This window comes from Artemia sp. Qi Xiang Cuo, chromosome 15 (genome assembly GCF_049724085.1).
Source record: "Artemia sp. Qi Xiang Cuo chromosome 15, ASM4972408v1, whole genome shotgun sequence".
Taxonomy (NCBI): domain Eukaryota; kingdom Metazoa; phylum Arthropoda; class Branchiopoda; order Anostraca; family Artemiidae; genus Artemia; species Artemia sp. Qi Xiang Cuo.
In genome coordinates this window covers 57,791,257-57,814,013 of record NC_142808.1, presented here as the reverse complement: position 1 = coordinate 57,814,013, position 22,757 = coordinate 57,791,257, and the positions used below count along the sequence as shown (strand labels likewise).

Here is a 22,757-nt window from a genome sequence, read left to right as displayed (position 1 = left end):
ATTTGAGCTTGTCAATTATCATGCCAAAATCTTGCTCTTAATCAGAACTTATACTACTAACTGCTCACTATGACTCCAAGCAATACCTTCCAAGCTGTAATTGATCAGTACCTGGTTAGTTAACCTTATGATAGCTATGGTAGGGGTTTGTTTTGACCTTGCACAGAGGTTTATGTGATCTTCTTATGGAGAGGAGCAATTGTCTGTGGAAGTTGCTGATCCAAAAAGTTTAGAATCATCTGCATATAGTTCTTAACCACATCTGCATATAGTTCAATCTGTTCTTAACCACCTCAGATGTGTTGTTTATGGAAATGTTAAACAGCATTGGGCCTAGTTTGGTTTCTCAGGGGACATATTCCTGTGGTCATCTCTTTCATCATCTACAGTGATAAATCTGAGTTGTATAAGGTAGAAAGCTGTGGTTCCACTGGACAATATCATTGTCTATCTAATATATAGGCAGCTTTGTCATCAGGTAAGGATGATATATTCTTACCAACGGTGTTAGAAAACCAAAAGACAAGAAAATTCTGTTCCAGCAAGTGTGTTATAAAGTCATAGGCCTGGGTTAGATGTGTTTTGATGGACATACCTTTCCTGAAGCCATGCTGACCACTAAAAAGGAGACTATTCTTTGTCATATGTTTCATTGTGGGATCAGTGACTATCCCTTTGATAAACTTAGCCACAACTGGTCTAAAGCTAATGGGTCCCACAATATATGGTGAAATTTCTGGAATTCTTGTGTTTTTTAGGAAATAAAATTTGGTTCCATATATCCCAAAAAATTTTTAAAAACCATCATTGTCCCTTCCCCTCCAGACAGTTCTTACAAATCAATTTTTTATTTTTAATGTTGTTTCATAGTATGTATAAATTCTGATCAAAAACCTAGTTTTCATTTCACAGGTTTGGAAAAAAAAATAATTGAAGTGTCTTGTTTCAAATTACATCTGATATAATTTAATGTATTTTTTGGAGAGGGCCTTAAAGAAAATTAATCCTTTGCTTTTGCTTTGCTGAAAGTTGTCCTAAGAAAAGAGCCAAACCAAGGTCTGAAAAGTGTATTAATATTTTTCCAGCAAATGAGTATATTTCTTTTGAAATTCCACTTGTCTTTAAAGTATCTTTGAAGTCATCAATGGGTATGCTGCTATCACAAGTGATTTTTCTCAAATTAGCAAGTCAAAACCAATAGAAAATATGAATTTAATTTTTTATTATTGTAAGTTTAGAATGTCACAAAGCTAAGCATGCAATATGTTTGTTTGTTTATCATAGGCAGGGGAATAGCGCTGCCTAAGTAAAGAACAATGTGGGCACAATGTATTATTTATTTTTTTTTCTTTTTGTTTCTTCTCCATACCTGGGCACTTTGTATTAAAGGAGTTGCCGTAGAAACTTTGAAAAGGGCTCATTTGATTGGAAATTGGAGTAGCTAGTGCCCTTTTTAATGGTTAAAAGTGATTAGAGGGCAACTAGCCCCCCCTCCCCACGCCCATCATTCTCCCAAACACATCCAATCAAAATTTTGAGATAGGCATTTTGTTCAGCATAGTTGATTTCCAGATAGAAAATACATGGGATGATGTCAGCACATGGGATGCACTGGCAAGGTAGATTACATGTGGCTGGCAAACTGAACAATAAATTGAGGCTAAAGATTTCCTGGAGTAGCATCTGGGATTCGGCACTACAGACCCGTAAGCACGTTTAATGGCAGTGGTTGTTTGCTTGACGATGGATTGTCTGGTTTTACCAAGCGTTTCTGCAATCATGATACCCAGATATCGTAGCTCAGACACTGCAGGGACTGCATGATTGCCGAGGGTCACAGATTCACCTTTAGGTGCGTTGAAGGTTAAAAACTTGCACTTCTCTATATTGATTGAGAGCCTGATAGAAGGAAAGTCACTGTGGAGTTGACTGAGGTTATCTTGTAAGTCAGCTTTTGATCTACTGAGCAGAAGGACGTTGTCAGTGTATGCAAGGTAAGACAGGCCAGTACCGTGAAGTAGAAGGGAGGGCGAGATGCGGTCCAGAATCTTGGAAATTGCATGTTTGAAAATGAGAGGACTAAGAACGCTCCCTTGCCTCATGCCTCTTTTGATTTTGGCGGGATCTGATGTTCAATCTTTCCATTTGGCAGAAACTATTGAATTTTTGTACCAGAATTTCAATGTTTTCCCTATGCTTGCACTTACACCACTCAGCAGTAGAGTATTCATTGCTTGCATGTGGTTGATGCTGTTGAATGCTTTTGAAATATCTATAGTACACATATAGAGAGGCGACTTGTTTCTCTCTGAGTCCATAAGTACATTAGCAAGAAGGCGATGAGCCTCTGGACAACCGAGATCTTCCTGGAATCCAAGTTGATTATCCCCGAAATCTTCAGTATCCAGCTCGGAGAAGATCACATACTCAAACACTTTGCTCAGGATGCAAGAGACTGTTATGGGTCTGTAAGATTTACAGTCATTGAGATCTTTTCCTTTCTTGGCGATAGAAGTGATGACTCCTTTCAGGAAACTGTTTGGTACAAAACCCCTGATGATGCACATCTGGAAGATAAGCTGAAGGTGGGAATTGAAACTTTCAGGTAAGTGCTTGAGATGTTTTGTCATGAGACTGTCGCCATCTGTCCCATTTTTTCCTTTGGAAAGTGCCTTTTTGACCGCAATTTTGATCTTTTCCAGGGATATGAAAACAACACAGTGCTGTCCCGAGAAGCGAGCAAGCCAGCTTGTGACATCCTTTTCATACTGGTTGGTTATGGCAAGATTCTCGTCTCCGTATACCGAAGTATAGTAAAAGTGCCAGTCATGCAGTGTTGGGGAAGTATTAGGTGCATGGTCGTCTGGTCTAATTAGACTTCGCCATGATTTCTTGTTCTCAGTGAACCTGATAATACGGTACTTTTTCATCTCAGCTTTGTATTTGCGTTTTGTACTCCGTTTCAGCTTGAATACAGTCCCGCGTAACGGTCTTCCACAAGCAATCCAAATGTTTAGCCACATTTTAGCACGTCGTTTGGTTGTCTGGAGTTTGATGGATTTGGACCACATTGGTTTCTCTGTCCCAATTTTGACTCTTCTTGTAGGAACCGGTTTTGATTTGGCAGCTTTCAGTGCGTGGGTAACTTGATGATAGTAAGTGTTGAGTTCAATAGAGGCTGCCATGTTGGAAGGACCAGTACAGAGTAGATGAAACGGAACTTTTACGCAACTAAGGACCGAAGCAACAGTGGCAATATATAGGGCAATATTACACTTCTGTCAGCTTTGCTTCTAGACCCTCCTGCTGGAACAGGCGTTATCAGAGCTCTGTGCTGAATGCAGGTGGAACGAAATTCCGGCATGGTCACTAATCGGATCGTCAGTACACACTGCAACTGGGAGACCAGGGATGGATGTGGACGAAAGTACATGGTCAATATTTGACGTATGACCACTAATATGGGTGTACATAAAATCCAGGGACTTTGGCCAGATATTGTAAGAGGTTGGGAGGCAGTTTAGAAAGATATCAGGCAGGATATGGTCCTTAGTAGGGTTGCAGTTGAGGTCCCCAGCTATTAGCTACTTACTCCCACTATGCTCAAGAGACTCCAAATGTTGTCCAAGGGCATCTGCTGCTTTTGAGAATTTCGTTAGAGAGACAGCATTGTTGTAGTTAGTGGGCATTTATACAATGATGAACTCGATTCCCTTAGCAGACACACATAATAGATTACTGCTTCTATTCGATGGCTTAGCCAATAGTTCCTTCCTAGCGTATATTGCCCGGCCTCCTGACGGAAGCCCTGCCGTAGATCTTGCGGGTTGTATGAAGACATCGTGAGACCGGGATCTGTTTAGGAAGTTTGTATTCAGTCCAGAAAGCATATGCTCCTGGATAAACATTACGTCATAAATCTGGAGAAGATTGTCTATGGCCTTTTCTTTATTGCGACAACCATTGATATTCAGACTAAGAGCTTTAAGAGACCAATTCATTGTTTACTCTTGTTTTTCAGAATCTCTCTTAATTTAGGGCATGTTAGGCTGAAGTAGACATGAGATCCATCACAAGAAACGCATTTGGGGTCTTCGTTGCATGGCGTGTCTTTGTTTCTAGTGTGAGGTCCAGCACTTCTAGAGCATCTGGGACTGTTCTTGCTGTTTTCAATGAGATGGTCGTAGCTTTGACATCTGGAACATCTTCTTGGGGCCTCCTTGTACTTCGTTACCCGGAAAAAGTCGTATCCAAGCTTGATTCCATTAGACATGGCAAAGTTCACGGTCAGTTTATTTTTGAAAGTCAGTCTGACCGTTTCGCTTTGTCCGAAGCGGAGAGCTTCCTCTACAAGGCCTGGATTATGCTTTACCAGTTCATTAGCATCCACATCAATGGAAAGTCCTCTTATTATGCTAAACGATTTTTCTTCCCTCAGTTTGCACTTTATGCTGTTTCTGCTGCCACTTGGCAATTTTGCGGAAAGGACGCAAATATAAGCAGATAGGTACAAATATAAGCAGATAAGGTAAAATATGGGTAGAAATAAATGATCTTTCTCACAAAATAAGCCAACAATCCTTTATTCTATTTCACACCACCCTGTTGCTGCTGTTGTTGTATATAATTGTTGTATAAATTAGGTCTTAGAGGATGACAACCACCCTAACAGCCCTTAGGGTAAGGGTTGTAATTTATTACAACCTTAGGGTTGGGTGTCTGTTCGTATCTTGTACAGTAAACTCCAAAAGGTTAGTTTTTTGTTGTTTTTTCTTTTCTTTTTTGTTTAGCACTGAGGACGACTTGGCGGAGGTCCTTGTTGAAATATTCGCTTGTTTTTGTCCTCATGTTTTTGCCACTGGCTGACAAAATCCTTGTTATTCACTCTTTTTTGGTTTTATTTTTCATTTATTATTTCCTTTCCTCTCTTAACTTCATATGTTGTAATTTATGCCTTGGGGGCATATATATATATATATATATATATATATATATATATATATATATATATATATATATATATTAGTAATCAAAATGTTAATATTATTTGATTTATAAAAGTTATAAAAGTAAAAGCATTTATATTTTTTTCAGTAAAGTGCAAATTTTGTTCTGACCTTGGGAAATAAGTTTTTCTTTGAAAAATTTATTTTGTGGAAAAAGTTATTTTAATTAACAAGCATATGCAATATGCTTGTTTGTTTATTTTAAGTAAAAACAAACCCTGCTGGAGCTTTGCTGATATCTGACTTGCAATGAATGTGTGTAATTGAAATATACTGTCTATGGTATGGTAGTGAAAATTGCAGTGAATGTGACTTATCTTCCTTTTATTATTATTTGTTTTTTAATTGTTATTTTCCTTTGGTATTTTTAGTATATGTGTTTTTTAGTATCCACTCAGTATTTTATCATTTTTGATTTAAAAAGTATTAAGACTAGGCAACAAAAAAAATAACTTAATACTCTTGCTTAGCAGGGTTGTCAGTTTAGAGGGAAAGAAATAGAACAACACTGACTCCCCATCTACTTTGGGTTCTACCAGAGCTGTGTCCATGCTTCTCAAATTTCTTCTTTGCTACTTCCCGTGAGTTGTGTTTCTGTTGTTTGTGCAATTGTCACGAAGGTCCCTATGGATCAGTTAAAAGCTTGCAAGCATGATTAAATTAAAAGTTTTTCAGGTCATGCTGACTTTCCATGCAAAACAAATATATATTTTTGTCTGTTATTGTGCACAGTGTAGCCTATAGGTTTTAAGTCATTACTTTTTGAGAAGGCCCTTTTTCCCCTTTTATCAACTTTTTTCATCATCTGAAAATATGCTTGGCCCTTGCCAGGGATTTCTCCTTCTATTGCACTTAGTAAAGATTGGACCATATTGTGGTCAATAAAAATTTTGAGAATCTCACCTTTTTTATGAAAACCAACAAGACAAATAAATAAAGAAAAATATCCTTATACACCCCTGGAATGTAGAAAGAAATGAACCAAGCTCCAATTATGAATCTGTATTCTTGAACAGACAGGAGGGACAAGTCTCCAAGCTTTGAAAAATTCGATCTCAATTTGGGGTCAGGAATCCCAAAGTAGGTAAAAACATGCAAATGAGAAACATACTAGAAAAAAGACAAGTTCTTACCTTTCAAAAGGGACCTTCTTTGGGTTTTTAAAATCAAAAACAGTAGTAACAGTCAGGGCCGTCCTAAGGCTCATTTTATTGGGAGGGGGGGATCTCCGTAAATTTTACCGAATTGCTACCTGATTTATGCCTAATTTTCTGCAGAAGTAAAGAATTTTATTAAATTTCAGCTTATTTTACAAAATTTCTGCCGAAATGTTCGCCTCCGGCGAAAATTTTACTGAATGCAAATACGGTTGAGGAGCAGCGCGCCCCTCCCTGCCCCCCTCCCCATCGGGCCGCCCCTGGTAACAGTATCAGGTATGAGTAACAACCTCCTACTTACATACTTAGGGACAACACCAAACCTTACATATCCGTGAAAAATTAGCAAGAATCTATGCATAAATAAGCATGTGTTAGTTAACTATGACTGTCCCAGTATGACTCATCTAGTTCTTAACTATAACCCTCATTAGTGCTGGTCAATATCATAGGAAGTTCAATAGTGCTGCCTAAGTAAAGAATAATGTTAGCATAATGTATTTTTTTTTTTTTTTTGGGGGGGGGGGGTTTAGAACCGGGCACTTTGTAACAAAGGACTTAAAAAATAAATTTGTTACAAAGTTATGGAAATTATGTATTTTGGGATGACACCCCCCCCCAGCCCTCAAGGCAAGAGTTGTAAGTTGTGCCCTGGGGGCAAATAAGGTTTTTATGAAAGTATTGTTGTAGAAACTTCAAAAAGGGCTCATTTGATTAGAAATTGAAAGGGCTAGTGTCCTTTTAATGGTCAAAAGTGATTGGAGGGCAACTAATCCCCCTCTTATGCCCACCATCTTCCCAAACACATTCAATCAAAATTTTGATATAGCCATTTTATTCAACGTGTTTGAAAAGTCTGGAAATTATGTCTTTGAGTATAAAAAATCCCCCCAGCCTTCAGAGCAAGGGTTGTAAGTTATGTCCTGGGGGCATATAAGGTTCTTATAGAAAGCATGGTCATATAAACTTTGGAGGGGGCTCATTGGATTGGTAATCAGACGCTCTATTACTCTTTTTATGAGTCAAAGTGATTAGAGGGCAGTTACGCCCCCCCCCACACACACAAGCATTGTATTGCCCCAAAATGCATTGAAAAAAGACTATTCAAAATAGTCTGAATATCATATAACAAGGCTTTTGGGGTTGAAAAAAACACCAGAGATTAAGGACAGGGGTTGTAAGTTACGCCCAGAGGGTATTTAAGGTTCTTATGGATGGGATGGTTGTTTAACTTTAGAAGAGGTTCAGTTTTTTTCCCTGAAAAAAAAACTATGTCAACATAAAGTGAACAGAAATTAATTAAAAAAAACTTTTTCCACAAAATAACTTTTTCAAAAAAAAAGTAAAGAATTCCATTAAATCAAAAATGAACAAAAATAGAATCAAATAATCTACCAAGCATACAAATACCACAAATCAGTATCAATAAATAAATGAAACCAAAAACAAACAGAAATTAAAATAAAGAACAGAGTCAAACTCAAAACGAGCAGAAATTAATATGAGTAGGGCTCTAAAACCCTATGCTTTCTAAAAGCCAGAATGTTATTTGTACTTTACTGAAAAAATTGTTTTAAATGTTTTCATTTTTATAACTTTAAGAAATTAAAAATTAATTAAGATTTTAAGGAATAAGTATTAGCATATGTAAATTAAACTAACAATGCATATTTTTTTCAGTAAGTTCATTTAAATTTTTTTCAGTAAAGTAAAAATTATATTCTGGCTTATAGAAAGCTTAGGGTTTAAGAACCCTATTCATATTGATTTCTATTTGTTTTGAGTTTGACTGTTCTTTATTTTAATTTCTGTCTTTTTTGGGTTTCATTTATTTATTCATTTTGATTTGTGGTAGGCTAGTTGTATGCTTGTTGGATTATTTGATTCTGTTTTTGTTTGTTTTTGGTTTAATGGAGTTCTTTGCTTTTTTTGAAAAACTTATTTTGTGGAAAAAGTTTTTTTAATTAATTGATAAGAAATAAGCAACAGACAAAACCAAAAATCAAATGACTATCAGGAACTAGATAAAGACTAAGGCAATAAACTAACATGGCTGTATATTTGGAGTTCAAAGATAGGGGGAAATTTTCTAGTGGAAAATACTTCCCTGGCTGGTTTAGAAGAATATTTTTGCTAGACTACTGAAATTTGCCTATGCTAAAAAAAAATATTTATCCTTGATTATCAGAGCACTAAGACAACCTATCAAAATGAAAACCACCTAGGCTAACATGATTGGAATTATAAAAAAAAAAAAAAAAAAAAAAAAAAAAACAAATGACAAACAAAATAAGCAATCTCACAATCAAGCTTTCACTGAAGAAGTATTTCCCTGTAAAATTAGAAACAGGCCCAAATGCCGAGTTTCTTCCCTATTAGAACTGAACAATTTCAAACAATGCAAAAGCCCCTGTATTCATTTTCTGTCTTCATTTTATCAATGTGATTCAGGAATACTAGACCCAATAAGATTGACTGGCAATTTTAAGGAGTTTTTGCTAACATCAGTCAGCTATAAGATCTTAGAACAATGATGAACTCAAAACAATAATCTGTGGAGAAAGATGTAAGATCTTAGAATTCAGATCTTAATACTAAAAAAGGGTTATTATAGTGTAAAAGGTTTATTATAGATTCCCATCTAGTAATCTAATATATACATCATATCTTTATGAGTCTATATTAAGAGTCTATTTTAGAAAAGATTGATTGAAAATATTTGTCTTAGGTTAGACACTCTCTGAGTACTTGGTATCTTATTCCATGCTCCTTGAATTATGTTAAAATTTAAGATGAGTCTTAAATTAAGGTAAAATTCTAGATGAAGAGGTCTTTGCTATCTTGGAAAGTACTTAAATTAGGTGAATGAAACTTTCAGGAATGTTTGAGTCTAAACTACATTCTGAAAACAGCTTTTATAGTATCTGTCTCCATCCCTTTCTCCTCTGAAGGGTATTGGCATTTGATAAACTTGCACAAACTCTGTGCTATAGAAATAAAAATTTTATAAACAATTTTGTAGTTCTCCAAAGGCCCAAGAAAAGTGATTTGAGATTTGTGATATAGCTAAGTTCATATTAACAAAGTTTTAAAGAAGTTGGAGAACCTTATCTAAAATTTGAGGTAAATTGCTAGGCGACCCTATAATTTAACTAGGATGAAATTGAAAACATCAGTTGATGCCTTTTTTATGCTCTTTCATAATTCAATAATTGCTTCTTTTGCAATTTATATCTTGAGGCCTTAAAGGGGCCCCTAAGGCATTTCATTTTTGTAATCACACAAAGAAGTTATAACCAACTGTGAGGTAAAGTTCATGGTAAATTTTTAGTGGGCTATATAATTTAGCTAGGATGAAAGTAAAAAATCATTTGATGCCTTTTTATGCTCTCCCATAATTCATATAAAATACATTTGGGGCCCCGTTAAGAGCTCAAGATACAATTTGTAAAAGTAGCAATTATTGAATTATGAAAGAGCATTAAAAAAGGCATGAAATTATTTTTTACTTTCATCCTAGCTAATTTATAGGGCCACCTAGAAATTTACCAAATTTGAAAAAAATCTAAGAATTTTTAAATCCAATATTTTAAAATAATGATTGAAATCCCACCTAAATCATTATAATTGATTTTGGTATTTATGCATTATAACTAAATTTTGATTGGATGTGTTTGGGGGAATGATGGGTGTGGGGGGTAGTTGCCCTACAATGACTTTCGACTGTTAAAAAAAGCCACTAGAACTCTCCATTTCCAATCGAATGAGCCCCTTTTGAAGTTTCTACGACGACCCCTTCCATATGAAGTGCCCTGCTCTAAAGGAAAAACAGAATAATAAATGATACATTGTGCCCACATCGTTCTTATATGCCCTCAGGGTATAACTGTAAACCCTTTCCCCGAGGGTTGTGGGGGAGTGTCCTCCTCAAAAAGATATTTTCTATCTGGAAATCAACTACGATGAACAAAATGTCTATCTCAAAATTCTGATTGGAAGTATTTGGGGGAATGATGGGCGCGGGGGGGGGCTAGTTGCCCTTCAATCACTTTCGAATATTAAAAATGGCACTAGCCACTCCAATTTCCAATCGAATGAGCCCTTTTCGAAGTTTCTGCTACAACTCCTTCGGTACGAAGTGCCGGGTATGGAGAAGAAAGAATAGAAAAAAGAAAAATAAATAGTACGTTGTGCCCACATCGTTCTTTACTTAAGCAATGCTATCTCGCTGTTTATGATTTAGACGAATTTCGAAATGGAGATTCTAATATAATACAAGAAATGATTTTATTAAGTATATTGGACATATTTATAGTAATTTCTAACCTTTTAATATTTTCAAGCGTTTTGTTTTGATTTGAATAACCAAGTATGGATTTGTTGTACTGTGTTATATTTTTAGATTTAAACAACCAGGTATTTATTTGTTGTATTTATTGTCTCCAGCCAGAGGGTTTGTTGTTTCTTGCTAACCCACTGTTTAAATTCATTTCAAATAACAGGATATTTGAGACATTCTCTGTCTCACCTGAAAAAAACTAGAGGCCTCTTTGGGGACAAGAATTGACTTCAGGAAGCAAAACTAGAATAGGCCTACTGGTGGAAATTGATTCTGGCTGCTTGTCTTTACAACTAGATTCAAATTTATTGTCTCATGAAAATAGTTTAACTTGCAGGGTAAGAGACTTCTTTTTGGGAAAGAGGAACTTTTCTTTGGCATTCTGGAAAAATAAAGATGTGTTTTTGACCACCCCTATTTTACTACAGAATGACGTAATGTGAGGGTAGTAACAAGAGGCCCAACCTGTTGGTGAAATTTTCACCAATAATTTGTCAGCTTAAATAAGAAATGTGGTCTCTGTTTTGACAAGCAATTGAAAAGAAAAAAAATAATATCTAATATTTGTGATTCATTAAATAGATATCAAGCAATAAAAGTTACATTTTTAGAATCAGAAGAAAATCAGCTTTCTGTTAATATGTGAATAAAACTGAAACACTGAAATTGTATATAGGCTACATCCAAATAGGATACTTGGTATTTCCAAAAAGAGGTCCTTATAGATAAGTCAAGAAACTAATAATTTCAAGTGTTTGATCTTAAATAATTTTAATAATAACCATATTGATACATATCTTAGATTCTTAGCCATTTTCTTATATATACAATACTTCTCAATCCCTTTTTGGTAACAAGGTGTGATGGTTTTTTAGCCTAATTCTTTTTTTTTCAAATTGCTATTATCAGTTTGTTGTAGGAATTACCTTAGGAAGGGCTTAGAGTATTGAATTGAAGCTTAGTGTGCTTGGTGTGACTGATGTTGAACTAGCCAAAAAGTAATATTTTCATGCTACTACTACTACTTCTACTGCTAATACTACTACTACAACTATTACTCCTGCTAAAACTAATATTATTAAGATGAAAATTTCAGGGAATTTTGAGAGTATGTTGGTCTAAAGTCATCTAAACCATAACACACTTACTAAGGTGAATTGCTACCTCAATTTTGTTTTTACCAGAACAATAGGCTAAATATTTTCAATATGTGAATAAATTGTTTGGGAATGCACCTGTAGCCAAAGTTAGGGTCTGAGAATGTCTATTTATGTCCCTACGTATTGGACATGAGAGATTCAACAAACCTGAGCTGGAAAAATTCCTAAGCAAAAAAAAATATATATAGCCTATATTTATATAATTAGCCCTTCCCAAGGTGAATTTTTAACATTTTTGAAAACCTTGCAACATTTTAACTGTGACCAATTATTAACATAAAAATTAGTTTTCTATTTGTAATCAACAATTGTAACTAATTTAAACCAACAAATGGTTTGCATAGATATAAATGAAATCTGCATAGGTCACATGAACATATAGCTTAGGCTATAGGAATAAATTACAGTTATTAAAGAATGGTTGGTTTAAAAAAAACACGCATTTTTGTTATTGTTTAAAACTAGCATGTACAATTTTCACTAGCCTTTATTCAAAGCCAGTTTTACCTTATTGTTTTTTGTTTCTTGTATTGCTTTCTCATCATGTCTCCTTATGAGGTGGAATGGTCATACATATGCACCATTTTTTGCAACTGGCACTTTTTGCCATTAAGAAATGTTTTGTTGCAAAAAAACAAAAACATATTAGATTGCATCAGGTCCATGCACTACACAAGACACATTTCAACAAAGAGGCTTTCACATATAACAGTGTTCAATAATAATGAAATATATCATCAAGGCTGTATGTGGGATCATTGGGGGGATTGTCATTGGGTAAAATTCTGGTTTAGCTACTTTTTGCTATCTTGGAAAGGGATTAGGTTAGGAAATGAAACTTTCAGGGATGTATGTATAGATTAAAGTTTGTCCGATGAAGGTATTTTGAAGTAACTACCTCCACTCTCTCTCCCTCTAGAGAACCCTGACCTTTGATGATCTTTAAAAATCTTGGTTATAAAATTGAAACCTTGTAGAATAGATCTTCTACTTACAAAACTGTACTTACAGTTTTTCTTACAAGCTCTACTTACTTACATTTAGTACTTCCTTACTACACAACTTACTTACTACTTAGTTACTAACACAACTCTACTTACAAGCACAACAAAACTGTTTTCAGCTTCACAACTTTACTCAATTAGGGGTGTTACTTTATATAGGACATGGGGGACAAACTGCCCCTCCCAGACCTCAGTTTGACCCCCACCCCCCACCCAGACCCCAGCTGAAGTTTAGTTTCTTCCAAAATCTTGTCAAAAATAAGATAAACTTGCATAATTCAAGCATCAACAGAAACAAATCAGTTTTTTACAGATTTACCTTTATAGTACTATAAAGTACCTTTATAGTACTTTTACAGTAATAAATTGCACCTTTATGGTACCGAATGGGTTATTTTTCAGTTTTTACTGTCATTTTCACTTGATTTGGGAGGATTGGCCCCAACTTTTCCTTCCCCCTGTCTCTCAGGGATTTTGAAAAAATTATGCCACTGTGCCCAATCCCAATTTATGAGGTTTTAAAGATGCACAAATACATTTTATAAATTTTGAAAAAAAACATTATGCAGAATAAAATTTTACTCAAATAACAAGAATTTGATTTTCAGAACTAAAACCAGAGGAAAAGAAACTGATAACTGAAAATTAAGGTAAAATGTTGTTTTGTCATAATTTCAATAGGTAGGCCTATAGACCTGTCAAGTAAGCAAATTTCTAAGACTTATAAATCAGAATAGGGTTAACATATAAGTTTGGCAATACCTTCCTGGAGTATGTTTTTGGCCCTATATTTATAACTGAAAATTTTATTTTCCTAACCTAACCCCTTTCCCATATAGCAAAAAGTAGCTAAACTAGGATTTAACTGGTCACAGTGAGGAACCAAATGGTGCTCTCTTCTGGTACTAAGAGGTCTCCTTAAGAATAGCTAAATATATATAGCTTTTTATTGTTTAAAAAAAAGAGTGTTGAGAAAGTCAAACTTTAGCGTCAGGAGCGAGGCGTTGAGGAGGGCACAGCCCCTTTCATATACGGAATAATTTCTGTTCGTTTTAAGATTTAATGTCGCTCCTTACTTTCAGTTTAAAAAACTTTTTTTTTATTTAAAGGCTGCGAAAGCGGGGGTTTGGGGGCGGCAGCCCCCCAACTGTGCCTCCTAATCCCTGTACGCTTTAAGGTTCGACCTTGTAACTCAGCCTCTTTAACTCTTTAGAAAACGTAGTTTTTTTCAAATAATTATTGATAAAGCTCCTTTGCTCCTGTTCCCTTATTATGTTTTATAACTAAGAATCTACCCTGTAACTTAAAATCTAATCCTAATTTGATGTACCACAGTCACCTAATGCACCTGCATGAATTTACTATGATAATATTTCATAAATATGTCAGTAAATGCATATTGTAGTTTCTCCATTTTAAAACATGACACCAAAATGTGTAATCAGGGTGTGTCAATTGACAAAAGTTTTTCTTCAGGAAGATTTTGCTTTCAATGAAAGTATAAAGCAAAATTATTATTAAAAGAACTAAGATGGGGTGGATGCAATAACCCCATATCTTCCTCCCGTCAATGTGCCCATATGTAATATTTATTTATTTTAAGATATGTTTTATGTTATTATTATTGTTTTACTCAGTTATATTTGTCTGATAAAACCACATACGATTGCATTGAGTGGTAGGTTCCTGTTTTTATGAGTAGGTCATCATGTTGTAGGTATAAACCAAAATATTGAAAAATTAGCCCTAAGCCCTTCTATAAATTGGTATTATTTTGTTTCAACTAATGCAGGTCCAGCATAAAATGACATACATCTTGCAACTTTGGTTCCAATATGTATGGTTATATGCCATTTTTCTCCTACATTTGTGTGCTACAAGTGCAATAATAATAACCATTATATAACAATAGTGGACGATTTTTGGTCGATTGGACGATTTTTTTTTAGGGGGTTCACTTATTAAACCCCAGACACAAGTCAAGTTGTTTGGGGGTGGGGGGGGTCAATTATTAACAGAAGCTTATCAGAGTCAGGAGGGGGGGGGGTCAGAGGCTAATCATTTGTTTTTGAGGGTTTTTATCAGGTGAATATTTAAATTCTATTTGCGTCTACTTTTAGATCAATTGTCACTAAATCAAGTAGGAACAGCTAATTGTCGACTTTGGAAAATAGGGAAACATCTTGTATGATTTGAACCTTTTGTGAAAAATGTATATCTAAGCAGTTCTCACATTTTTCTTGTCAATATCTAATGCATTGAGGACAAAAATGGTTTTGCACTGGGTAAAACAACCATTCACGAGTATCATAATTTTTTTTACGCTTTTACGCTAATTAACTTGCTCAAAAATTGTAGAAATGGACAATTGGTCCATTTTCCGCAATAATTTGAACCCGTCAAGAAGTGGCCGGGGTGTTCAAATTTTTGTCTGGTGATTTCGAACCGGTTCGAAAATAAGCAGAAATGTCCTAGTTGAGGGTTTGAAACTTCTCGAACCCCCATGTTTTATATGCCTAATGGTTCGAAATTAATTTTATTTCGGTTATTTACTTCAATTATTCAGATAAAAGTACAAACAGATACAAAATAGGCACAACTGAATCACAGTTCAAAACTTATGGCAAAAGCTAACATAGACCAGTTCCATGCCTTCAGTATTTTTGAGGCGGAATGGATCAAATCCGACTAGTTTGATAGCTCCATAAAACGCCATTTCTTTGGCGACGACAGCAATGTCGTCGATCTAATTAACCAACCCTTTTCACCTTTCTTTTTGCTGAACCAAACTGGATAGTACTTTTCCAGCTCAACTTTGACTGGCTCTGGGACCGCCTTTCTCACTGAGATGGTGTCGTGAGTAATTTTATTTCAGTTATTTACTTCAATTATTCAGATAAAAGTACAAAAAGATACAAAATAGGCACAACTGAATCACAGTTCAAAACTTTTGGCAAAAGCTAACATAGGCCAGTTCTATGTCTTTAATATTTTTGAGGCGGAATGGATCAGATCCGACAAGTTCGATAGCTCCATAAAACGCCATTTCTTCGGCGACGACAGCAATGTCGTCGATCTCAGGCCATGTGAGGACTTTTTCTTTAAAGTTCAACCACTTCATCAATTTAGGCTCGACTTGTCCTTTGTCGGGGAAGCCCTATCATTCGACCAATTAACCAACCCTTTTCACCTTTCTTTCTGCTGAACCAAACTGGATAGTACTTTTCCAGCTCAACTTTGACTGGCTGTGGGACCGTCTTTCTCACTGAGATGGTGTCGTGAGTTCAAGTCGCTAAGCGATGAGTTTAACTAGACTGATGAAGACTCGGATTCTTTACTCCTAGATGATATACTGCGACGCTTAGATGGCTGCTTCTGCTTTTCGTTCATCTGGTCTGGAAAGTCTTCGTTTGTTAGGTGTTGATGAAATACTTGCCTCCTTTCAACAGTATTCACAGGAGCCTTCTTATGAGTTAGCAACAGTCCAAGGCATTCTGCGAGCTGAGGAGCCAACTTTCAAGGAGTGTGCCATCGAGCTTTGGTGGAGCTTGATGAAGCGTTGCCATCGCCATCTTCAGCACTGTCACATTGGAAGATCTCGTCCACTGGCATTTCTGACACAGGACCTTGGAAGTTATTAACAAAGGTGAGAAGACTAGCATCAAGGTCTTTTTCTTGACTGGCTGGTAAGTTCGGGGGTTTGGTAACTATTTCATTTGCACAGGTTTGAGAGACGGATGAAGTAGGTTCGGTTTTTGTCTCAGTTTGCAAGGTAGACCAGGTTTCTGCCTCACAACCTGGTAAGATGGATGAAGTAGGTCCATCTTCTTTTTGACTAGGGGGGGGGGGAGGAACAACCAGTTGGACTAGTTGTGGTTTCCTGTGATACTAAGGCCTTCTGCCCTGTCAGTTCAATCCAAATCTTGAAGAGGCTCTCATCTTCCAGATTTGGTTTCAACTGCATACGGGTGATATTCCGAAACTCTTCAACTTTGTTGTCTCCTATCGTACGCTCCAAAGCTTGGACAAGCTGATCCGAGGCACTGCCATTTTTTTGCTGAATATCGTCAATGTTGACGACAAAAATAGTGTCGTCAGGTAACTTGACAAACACTGCAAGCTTCTCAAAATTGATTGTGGCTATGTACCATGGGTATAGACTGCAAGCACGGAATCCGCTTTTGATAGCCCCTTTGTTCATATTGTTTGGCATGAATTCTGCTATCACTGATGCAAAACTTGTTTTGGTTACTTCAAACCTTGGTTGGCGGTCACTGACTCTAACTTCAAAGTCTTTTTTTTATCAAAAATTCTTTCCATCGTTCCTTCAGGCTCCTAAAAATGGCAACATCGAGAGTTTGCAGAATAAACATAGCATTTGGCGACAGTATTACTAATTCAATTTGTTTTTCTTCACATAGTTCACTCAGTTCCATTGTAATATGAGAGGCATGTCTGTCAAGAAACATGAGTACAGGTCTCTGGATGTTGTTTCGATTTCGGTAAGGAACCAGAACATTTTTCATACTTTCACAAAAGTTTGGGCCCCGTATCCAACCAGTCTCTGATGCAGAGACATACCTGGATTCTGGACAAGCGTCTGTCACATTTTTGTAAACTTTTCTTGACTTTTAGTTGTAAACGATAAAAGGCTTTGCATATTCACCAGCGCCATTGACCATAGACAGAATGGTAAGGTTCATTCTCTCTTTTCTGCCTGTGTTATGTGTAACTTGGCGGCTGCCCCGCTTTGCATGAACTTTTTTTCCGTGAGAAAGGAACAGAAAACTTGTCTCTATCCATATTCTTCCATATTCTTTGGGGGTCAACAGCTGGATCCAGAAACTCTTCAATTCCTTTTTCTTTCTAGTAGTTTTCATGGTTGAGACGCCAGTTAACGATCTTTTCGCGTGTTATAGAAGAACGCCCTACGTGAAGATACTCAAGTTTTCGTTTTGAAATGGCGGGATGTCGTTTCAGAAAGGAATAATACCAGTGCTTGGTCGGATTTCCAGTTTCTGATGAAGCCCTGCGGTTTGCTTTTTCCATCATAATTGTCACTGTGCCGGGCAAGTTTCGTAGTCTCCTCGTCCAGTTACTGGTGTCTTTTATTCTCTTCTCCTTCATTTGTGAAGCTCTTCCATCTGTAATCTTTCTGCAAAGCTTACATTTTCACGTTCCGTATCCGTGTTTTTTTCTCTATCCACAGCTGCCAGTTTGAATTCTGACTCGGAATCTTCTACGGGAGCAAGAACGTATTTCCCTGGAACTGGCTTTTTTCAGGCAAGTGCATATTTCCGAGGTGCCAAATTTTTGTGCTTTGTTTTTTGCTTTTTCTCAAGTTTCACTTCCTCTTCCCAGTTGCTATCATCTTTTGATCCTTTAGCATTAGTAGGTGTTATAAACTTTGACTGGAAAGTTTGGTTCCTTTTCATCTTCCGTGTCGGCCTAACTGGCAGCAACTCTCCCAAGTCTAGTTCGCCTGAAATAAAAACAGATCAGAAGCAACAAAGTCAATAAAGCCAAATCCGTTTTCACTAACCTTTAACGCAAGTTTTCTTTTACATACATCTTTTTTATTCTTCACTGGGCTACATTCTTAATAACACTTATTTTCTGCTGAGGATCAGAAAATTGTGTAAAATGAGTTTCAGCACAAGGATAAGGAGAGAAAACAATGTAGCAAGATAAAAAGGAACTCAAGATTTGAACCCTTCCTACATTTCGAAACCATCCGGAATGCTGTTCTTTCAAGTAAAATCGTTCGGTATTTATTCGTACCCTTTTCGAACCTATCGACAACGGTTCGAAACAGCAATAAAAAGTTCGAATTCTGTCATTTCGAACCGTCCAAAACTTTTCGAACAGGGTCCACTTCTCTAGAAATGAACTGGTAACTGCTACTGGCCTGAAAATGTTAAATTCATCACTTTCTTTCATTGAAATTTTGATCCAAGCCTTCCACAGACTGCTAAAATTATGGATCTGAGAGCGAAAAAAATTCGAAACTTAGCGGAGCATTTGAACCTTGTCCAGAAAATCAAGATTCTCTGCAATTCTAGCGCCTGTTATGTGACCATTCACCCTCCCTTACATTGAGCACCAACCAATCAGGCATGTCCTGAAAAGAAAAACTTCAAAAAGACAACAAATGACTTAAATATGAGGTTTTTTTAAAACTTACCTTTTTTCTCCAACATCACTCTGCTAAGGCTTGTTTTCAGACACGTGGTCATAAATCTTTTCTTCTTTGAGGTTAACGTTTTCTTGCAGCTGGAGACCACAGAATAGATGGGTGTGTGCATTACCAGACGGCCCTCGATAGGAATGGACATCTTTTCTATTTTTAGGAGCGAAAAGTTAAAATTTTTGGACCTCCGTCCACTTCTCTAGGGTTCGAATCATAACGGACGTTTCCCCACATAATTTGTGTGACCAAAATAGCAAAGGCCTTGGATAATTACTAGAGTTAGGCCTATTTTGACAGTACTAGATAAAGTGACAACATATTAGCCAAAAGGATAAATACATTTTCTACACTCGGGGGCATTCTTATGCTACATATTTGATCATCTACAGAATTTTTATCATCTGGGTTCTAATATTTGATGTGAAGAAAGCAATAAATTATTTTGTAAGCTTTATTGATTTTTTTTAGTTTTCTTAATCATTAAAACCATCAACAAGCCTGTCATCATAGTAATTTTCAAAACACGACTTAAGACAATGTTTTCAGCTAAACTGTCATGCACCTTCCTTGGTCTTATTTTTGGGCTTTGAATATGATTAAGAAAGTGTTGCTTTTTCAAGGTGTGTTCTGTGCCTGTGTTCTGCAATTTTATCATGTATAAATTACTCCAACAAAACTCAAGGCACCAAAGAAAGACATTTAAAAAAATTCAGAAAGTTGTGAAAAAGTGGAAAAAAAATGCCAGTTTGAAAATATATCACAGTGAATGCATAACAATCTGCACGTTTTGTAGAAAGAATTTAAAATTGGAGTGCCATTTCCAAGTGTTGTTAATAGTATTATATGTTTTATAGCTGACATTAACTTACTTCAGAGATAATATTATGGATGTCCCTCAAATTGCAAACATGGCTGAGGCTATCACCATTCCTGAGACTTCTGTTGTTAAAAATGGTAAGTTATCTAATAAAATTTTTGTAAAAAACAAAACAAAAAAAACTGCTTATAAGAGTAAATAATTGCTTTTTTTTTCTTCCTGCTTCTAAAGTTCTCCTCTATGAAAATTACACAAAAGAAATAATATGCAACTGCCTATGCCTTCCCAAGGCCAGAACATAATTTGCACTTTACTGAAAAAAGTATGAATGGTTTTACATTTATGACTTTAATAAATCAAATAATATTAACATTTTGATTACTAAATATCAGTATATGTATACTAAACTGACAATGTACATTAATTTGTATTTTTAAGTAAAGTGCAAATTATTTTCTGGCCTGGGAAGGCATAGGGGTTTTGACCCCAACTTATGTTAATTTCTGCTCGTTTTGAATTTGAGTCGGTTATTTATTGTAATCTCTGTTCGTTTTGGGTTTCGTTTATTTATCGATGCTGATTTGCGGTAGTCTTACGCTTGGTAGATTATTTGATTTTTTTTTTTGCTCATTTCTGTTTAATAGTCTTTTACTTTTCTTTGAAAAACTCATTTTGTGGAAAAAGTTTTTTTTAATTAATTTCTGTCCGTTTTATATTCACATAGTCTTTTCAGGGAAAAAGAAAATAATACTTTAAATATTTTCGTTTTTTAAGACTTTCAACTTTAACCTGCTATTTGTATGCAGGAGAAAAATTTTCAGCAATTTCTCACAACACACACACTTTTAAAAATCTGGATATAAATAGTAGTGTTTAATTTTGTTTCATACCTCCTCTAGTTGACCTGAAATGGAAAGATACCATTTGCAAAAAAAATTGCTTATTTTCTTTGATAGCTTGGATACACTTACACTGATTTGACTTGGTTAAATTTTAAGAGCAGAAGTAGTACCAAAAGTTGGAACATAATACCCTCAGTCGTTCTTGGGATACTGCTTAGATGCCTTACTGGGAATTTTGATTTAATCTTGAGGCAACATTTAGTTTTTAAACATAAAGGCAAATGGGAGCGTGAGCGTGGGAGGGGATCAGTTGCCCTCAAAACACTTTTGACTATTAAAAAAGGCATCAGCCCTTTCTATTTTCAATCGAATGAGCCATTTTCGAAGTTTCTACGTCAAGTCCTTTGATACGAAGTGCCCTGGTCTACACAACAACAACAACAACAAAAACACAATATACCCACATCAATCTCCACTATAAAAATTCCAAGCCTTCCAATCACTTTCGACTATTAAAAAGGGCACTAGGCCTTTTGATTTCCTATCGAATGAGTCCTTTTTGAGTTTCTACGACAACGCTTCCTATAAACACCTTATATGCTCCCAGGGTATAAATTAAAACCCTTACCCTATGGGCTGTGAAGGTTGGTTGTCATCCTCTAAGACATAATTTTCAGATTTGACAACTACGTTAAACAAAATTGCTATCTCAAAATTTTGATTGGATGTGTTTGGGAAAATGGTGGGCGTGTGAGGGGCTCTTGTTGCTCTCCCATCATTTTGAACTTTAAAAAAAGCCCTTTCAATTTCCAATCAAATGCGCCCTTTTGAAGTTTTTACGACAACGCTTTCAATCAAAACCTTATATGCCCCCAGGTTATAACTTACAACCCTTGCCCTGAGGGCTGGGGTTGTGTTCCTCAAAGACCTAATTTCCAGAACTTTTTACTACTTTGAACAAAACGGATATCTGAAAGTTTTGATTGGATGTGTTTTGGGGAATGGTGCGCATGAGAGCGTGGTTAGTTACCCTCCAATCACTTTCGACTTTTAAAAAGGACACTAGCCCTCTCAATGTCCAATTGAATGTGCCAATTTTGAAATTTTTAACTTACAATCGTTGCCCTGGGGGCTCAGGGGGCTTGTCATCTTTAAATACATTATTTTCAGAACTTGCAACTACGTTGAACAAAATTGCTAAACTTTGATTGAATGTTTTTTGGGAAATAGCGGGCGTGAGAGGGGGGTCAATTACTCTCCACTCACTTTCAACAATTAAAAAGGGCGATTTCAATTTCCAAACAAATGAGCCCTTTTTGAAATTTCTACAACAACTTTCCATATAAACCTTATGTGCCCCCAGGGCATAAGTTACAACCCTTGCACTGAGATCCAACCCTTGCACTGAGGGCTCTGAGGGGGTTATCATCCTAAAAGACCTAATTTTCAGAACTTTCGACTACTTTGAACAAAATGCATATCTTGAAATTCTGATTGGATGGGTTTGGGGAAATGGTGGGCGTGAGAGGAGGGTTAATTACCCTATTAAAATCGACCATTAATAGGGCACTAACCCTTTCAAAATCCAATTGAATGAGCCCTTCTTGATGTTTTTGCAACATAACAGTAGATTGTACATATTGAATTTACGTACGGCACTAGGAATCTCCATGATATTTGCGTACGGCACTAGGACTATGCTATTTGCGTACGGCCATAGGACCATGCTATTTGCGTACGGCCCTAGGAATCTATGTTATTTGCGTACTGCCATAGGACCATGTTATTTGCGTACTGCCATAGGACCATGTTATTTGCGTACTGCCATAGGACCATGCTATTTGCTTGCAGGGGTTATTGACTTACCAAGGTCAACCAGACAGGTTTCTGGTGGGTATAGTCTGGTTTGATGGGTTTAGTCTGGTTTGGTGGGTATAGTCTGGTTTTGTGGGTATAGTCTGGTTTGGTGGGTATAATCTGGTTTGGTGGGTATAGTCTGGTTTGGTTTTTCAACGAGAGTGAGTATTACACTTTACTTTTTTTTTTAAATCGAAAACTAGAGATTGTCAAATTGCGTATTTAGGAATTGTTTTGATTGACATTTTTGCAAAAAGGGATAAGGAATTCGGAAATTGGACACTATGAACGATATTAATTAATGTTTTGAATAATAGGAGTGTGAATGATTCTAATTAGTGATTGGATTGTATGAAGATGGAGAAAAAAAAGGATTAAACTGATT

General features: G+C 36.1%; 1 protein-coding gene across 1 annotated transcript in view; it reads left to right on the top strand.

The window, feature by feature from the left end:
- Positions 1-22,757, top strand: part of LOC148943906 (uncharacterized) — a 49,239-nt gene that overhangs the window by 2,791 nt on the left and 23,691 nt on the right. The window contains exon 2 of the mRNA XM_089101277.1: positions 19,711-19,810. Within this exon, the coding sequence (XP_088957403.1) occupies positions 19,741-19,810 (70 nt within the window). The 5' untranslated portion in view covers positions 19,711-19,740. The remainder of the gene's footprint in view (positions 1-19,710; positions 19,811-22,757) is intronic.